Genomic DNA, 6,155 nt, shown 5'->3' with positions numbered 1-6,155 from the left:
ATTGCCGGCTCATGTCCAGCTTTTTTGTCCACATATATTCTATGTCCAGGTAGAACCAATTCTCATATCTGGAATAAAATTTGATATGAAGGCTGAGATGTAGTCTTTGTAGAAATATCAAGGAAGACACATCAAAATCAGCATATTGGTTATTTGGGTCTTTTCCAAGGGTCCACCTCTAAGATGAATGAATGCTTGAGTCTCAAATGAGTTTTTGGAGATGCCTGTCATTTATCTATTAAAGGATATTCATATGTTGAAATCCTTCATTCAGATTTCTGAAATTGGGTGGAACAAATAATAATTCCAAGGGCTTATCTATACATTTTTACACTTAATTCTCAGAGAACTAGACAACAGTGATTTCTGTGATGTTCAGATTTTAAAAGTGCAGGAAGTGGATGTGAAAGGCAATGATACAGTTGGAGCTGAAATTCACGACTCCCAGGTCCACACTTTGACCACATAATTTTCTGTAATATGTGTTCCAACCTCACTCATATCTCCAAGATAAACCCAGTATTTAAATAAATAAATAAATAAATAAACCCCCCTGAAACCTAGTATTATCTTTTGAGTGACAATCCCAGATCAAGCCCAGGACTTAAACTGCAGTTTTCTTCAAAGCTTTTTTTCACCTCTTTGTTCTTCAGACAGTAAATTAAAGGAATGAACAAAGGTGTGACAATAATGTTAAGTACATGGACAGTTTTAGTCAAATTTAGTGAGTCCTTTACAGAAGGTTTGATGTGGAGAAAAATGGTGGAACGGTACCAAATAACCACAACAATGAGATGGGAAGAGCAAGTGGAAAAAGCCCTTTGTTGGTCTGTAGCCAATGGGATTCTCAGTATGGTAGAAATTATGTAAATATAGGCTATCAGAGTTATTGTGCATGAGTCAAGGATTACAATGAAAGAGATTATGAAGGCCACTAACTCAACCAGGCTGGTATCTGTGCAAGAGAGAACTATTCATGGGGCTATGTCACAAAAAAGTGATTAATAACATTAGGGTCACAGAAAGACAATGTGCTAATTATATATGTAGGTATGGTTATGGACAAGAAACCACAAAACTATGATCCAAAGACAAGTTGAGTTAAAAGGGTGCGATTCATAATGGAGCTATAATGTAAGGGGAAATAGATTGCCAAACAAAGGTCATATTCCATGGGAGCCAGGAGAAAATACTCTGTGCAGCCCAAAGAGAAAAAAAAGTACATCTATAGAAGGCAATTGCCAAAGGAAATGGTTGGGTCTCCACCCAAGAGGACTGCTAGAGCTTTGGGGACACAAATTGTGGTGTACCAGATCTTCAAGAATGAGAGGTTGCAGAGGAAAAAGTACATGAGGGTATGAAGTTGTGGATGGCTTCTCACTAAGACCATGATGGAAAAGTTTCCCAAGAGTGCTATGACGTACATGATGAAAAAAAGCATGAACATAGACATTTTCAGATACTGATGTCCAGGAAAACCCAGGAGGATGAATACATGTGTGCTGCTATGGTTTCCTCTTTGAACATCAGACGAAAGACTCATCTAAGTAACAGAAGACAATAAAAAAACAGCTTTGTTCACTGTGTTGCTACTTATTTTTTGCCTTACATATCAGAATTCATAATCCAGATTGCCCAAAAATATACTGAAAAAAACGTTACCTAAAATATGCAAGGAAAGCCAAACACGACACAACTGCTCACACCCCTCTCAATTCCCGCCCCCCCCACTCTCCCCCGGCCCAGGAAATAGGGGAGAGAATTGGAGGGGTAAAGGTAAGGAGACTCATAGGTTGAGATAAGAACAATTTAATAATTAGAGTAAAATAAAATTAAAATAGTAATATAGAATGAGTGACACACAGTACAATTGCTCACCACCCACTGACAGTGATTCCAGAGGAGCAACAAGAAACCCTGAACCCAAAACTGCAATCCTGGAAAAGGACCCCAAGCAATTCCCAAGAGAATCCACCCCCGCCACTTTCCGGTCAGCCCCAGTTAATATACTGAACATGATGTAGTATGATATGGAATATCTTATTGGCAGATCCAACTTTCTTTTCTGGGTTTTGTGAACTACTACACTTTGCCCCTCCCAGTCCTTTGCACTTGCAAACTACCCAAACATGGTGTCCTTGTACCTTATCAACATTCTCATAACAAATCCCATATGGAAACTAAAACACAGTGCTTTCTAGCTACTAAGAAGAAAATTAACTCTACCCTAGCAAAACCAGGATATTTTTATCTTTTTTTCTTCTAAACCATTCCAAGGAAAAATAGTTTTTCACTCTCATAGACTGCTATAAGCATGACCATCAACACTCACAGTACTAAAAAAGAAGAGAAGTCCAAAAGAAATTAAGGGTCTGGCATATTTCAATGACTCAGAAAACAAGCAATATTTGTATGTTTCTGACAGATGGCGGAAAGCTTGGACAGATGAATCCCACCTTGTGTCCTTGGACAGACAAGGCAAGGAATAATGTCAGAAAGACTGACATATAGGAATTGAGTCATTCAGCTGAGTGGAGGATCATATGACAATTTCCTATACACAGAAGAAAGAAGAAGAAAGAGGGGCACTGCAGGATATGCAAGAATGGATGAATAGTTATACAGACAGAATAGACACATAAGCTCAGAAATAAGTGGAGAATTAATAACAAAGAATAAAGATGGGTGTAATGCACACACACACAAGAAAAAGTCCTTGCATCAATACAAAGGGAAGTATAGAAAGGTGAACAGGTTGTATATACACAAAATCAGAAGAATTGGAAGAGATCTTAGGAGGACCTCCTGCTTGAAGTAGGGTCAACCATAATTTCAGGGCTTTACATGCACAGGGGTGAATAAAGGAAGAGAAAAATAAATGTATATATAGTGACAGAGACAAAACCGAGGCAAACAGTATTTAGCTTTCACTTTCATAGTAAAAAGCTCTATATCATGGTGAGAGACAACAATAAGTGCAAAACCAGTATTTTTCTTCTGAAACCACAAATATTTCTGTGAAAAAGCAGAGCATTTCCAGACTGCTTTTCTGCCACTTACCTTGAGGGTGGAAAGCATGACTCTAGCACAGCTCCAAGACACAAATAATTTCTTGACTAGCCCCTCCCAATAGAAATAAAGTCTTCAGGGTTTTTGCAGTCAGTTCCTGTGAAAACAAGCAATTACCCCTTAATTAAGAAAGGAAATATTCCCACTCAACTTTGAATCATGAAAGTAAATTTGATTTTGTACATTTTTTTTGCTCATTTCCCATAATCAGAAAACTGTTGAATAACTAGATGAACCTTTCACAAACTTTTATGAGAAACTAAAATATTATTTTAGGATATTTTTAATAAAAAATTGAAAAAATAAATTTTTGATACAGAAGGGAAAAAGAAAGATAAAATAATCTCTAGTACTGCACAGAAGTAGAACATATATTCAAAAAAGTGCTGATCAAATTAAATTTAATATTTATCTTAAAAGTTTAAATTTATTTCTACTGTAAGTTCTGATTTACAGCAAATATGACTAAAGAAATAATCAGTATGTGATCTGCTATAAATATATACAGTTGACCTGAATTCAGTAATATCACTAAATGTGAGGGTTTAAATTATTCTCACCAATTTTCAGCCATTTAAAACTTGCTCACCCCTATCTAATACAGTTACATGTGATTCTCTAGAATTATTGGAAAAAACAGGAACTTTGAGAATATGTTTTCTTTTGACCTCTTTAGAAATATACCTTGGTAGTTTAATAATTTTCCAGAACAATGTGGGAAACTACTTCATTGAATAAAAGTGGAGCCAATACCTAACATGATATACCTGACTTCTAGATAGCAAAAATTAAATGGGATTAATTCCAGCTCTATTTTAAATTTTGAGCACTCATTGAAGGAAATTTATGTAAATACATTTCAGCTTGACTGAAAATACTGTAATGTACCTAGCTGGCATTTTCCATAGTATAAAGAAGTTTGATGTCTGTTTATCTTAGGCTCTCTTGAACATCATAAACCCTTATGAAGACTTCTGTTGAACCAACACAAGACACTTCTTAGGAGGAAATGTCATCTATCCTTGTTGTTAAAAGCTTGTTATCTTAAGTCTCATAAGCCCATAGATTTAGCTGAAAGTTGCAAGTTTATTGAGCTATAAGACTTCTAGAGTAAAATATGTGCTTGTTCAGGACTGAATCAAAGCTGTGTGAAATTGTCAGACCATCTAACTCCTGTCCATGTGCAATTTAGTAAGGACAGCATTCTGTGAAGTGAATGACCATTTAGATTATAGTGGATCTGAATGATTCAGGGGTTTTGTAGCTAGCTGCTTTCCTTCTATTGCTTTGCCTTGATTTCTGCATCTTGAGATGGACTGTCATTTCCCTTATTCTCTTACCTAGCTGTGAGGCCTAATTTCTGGCATTCATTTTGGTTCTATTCGTAATATCATTGGTTTCTTACATATTTTATGTACTGCTTAGTATGTGTTACTTAATACTGAGGAGTCATCTACTAATTTTTCAGACAGATGTTTCAGGCCTTTGTTTTATTCGCTTTGCAGCATACAAGTCATAGTACCACATAATGAATCCACTATTGTTCAGAATTGATACAGCTATTACATCTGTTAATCTGAGGGATAGAGTCTTTCTCTGCTAGAACTGTCAGATTGACAGAAATGTGTTGACATAAATTTTGTTGATAGATGGAGTGTGGAGCTTAAATTTCCACTACTTTTTATTAATAATTGTGTTTATTTCAATATAGACCGTATAATACTTCCAAAGCAAAAAAACAGATTGGTTGGACTTGATGATCTTAAAGGTTGTTAGAATCAAAATGATTCTGTGATTCTATGATTTTACAAAATAAAGGTGTGTTTTAATTTTCTCTGTTGTTTGTTTAGCATATTTTAAGATCATTCACCTTAACAGTTCCATGAAATGTAGTCTGTAAAATATAAGACAAGTGGAAAAATGATTAAGGTGGGAAAGTGAGTTAATTCTTGTTTTACTGTCTGAATAATTGCATTCATTTTCAACAGTTCTGAGAAATTTTGAATGGTTAAACTGGAGTTACCAGTGGTATACTCAATACACAAGCACAAGGGAACGAAGTTTGGTTTTTCACTATAGTGGAATTCTATAGCTGGTAGAACTGGGTGTGGACTGGTGAGGAATTTTGTTTTGTGAAATCTAATGATACTTAGAGATTCCTTTGTTTGCAGCCAAATGACCAAGGATTTCAGTAGGAATTTACACATATAAACATAAGTTTTGCAAAAAATGTATGTTGCACAAACAGGGAATACTACATTATCTGTTTCTGTCAAAAGATCTGTTCCATTTGTTCCACTGGCTGATTATTGACTATCAAAGAAGTACAGCGCAAAATGAATTTCCTAGATTTTATTTAGACACTTGTGAGAGGGATGAGTGATGGAACATAAAACAGATGTCAGCAAGGTGTGCATGTATATTTTTACTAGTCTACCAAAACCATGAAGATGAGTACTTCATTAAAATAGTCATTTCTAGAATGTGGATCATCCGACAGTTCAAAGATCATCCTCATACAATCAAATAATTATGCCCTAGAAGTGTTTCCTCACTGATTGTGAAAGTTTATACAGTTTGCTCTAGTATAAGCATCTGAATATGGACAGATTAATTTAACTTCATTCCTGGTGTATAAAATGAAAGAGAAATTCCTGATTTTTATCACAGTAAACCTGTGAATGTGTCCTGTCTGAAACAATAACTAGAGAATAGTTCAATACATTATTTGGTCAATACTTTCTGTGTCTGTTGCCAGATGGGTCAAGGCTGGGAAAAAAAAAAAAAAAAAGATAGAACCAATCTATGGTAGAAAAAATCATTCTTCTTGATTTCCCTGGCAACCAGTGTTTGCCAATCTACCTCTTTCTGCTTTTTTCTGTGACATACATACTAACAGTATTGGTAAATATGGCCATCACAGCACTAGTGCAGGTCTATCCATTCTGCAGACTCCAATGTTCTGCTTCCTTGGCAACTTCTCCTTTCTGGAGATCTGGTACACTACAGCTTGTGAGCCCAAAGGCCTTGGAGTATTCCTTGGAAAGAATCAAACCATCTGTCCTGGTTTTTAGCTGAAACAGAGC

The 6,155-nt window shown here is 35.7% G+C and overlaps 1 protein-coding gene across 1 annotated transcript; it reads right to left on the bottom strand.

The window, feature by feature from the left end:
* Positions 1–566: 566 nt before the first annotated feature.
* LOC104523565 (olfactory receptor 6F1-like) lies at positions 567–1,543 on the bottom strand. The gene is given in 2 exon segments (XM_010166187.1): positions 567–997; positions 1,000–1,543. Coding segments are annotated over 2 exon segments (975 nt in total).
* Positions 1,544–6,155: the final 4,612 nt, after the last annotated feature.

This window comes from Antrostomus carolinensis, unplaced genomic scaffold (genome assembly GCF_000700745.2).
Source record: "Antrostomus carolinensis isolate BGI_N321 unplaced genomic scaffold, ASM70074v2 scaffold51544, whole genome shotgun sequence".
In the NCBI taxonomy this organism is placed as follows: domain Eukaryota; kingdom Metazoa; phylum Chordata; class Aves; order Caprimulgiformes; family Caprimulgidae; genus Antrostomus; species Antrostomus carolinensis.
The sequence above is the reverse complement of the archived record's forward strand: the minus strand, read 5'-3'. Positions and strand labels throughout refer to the sequence as shown.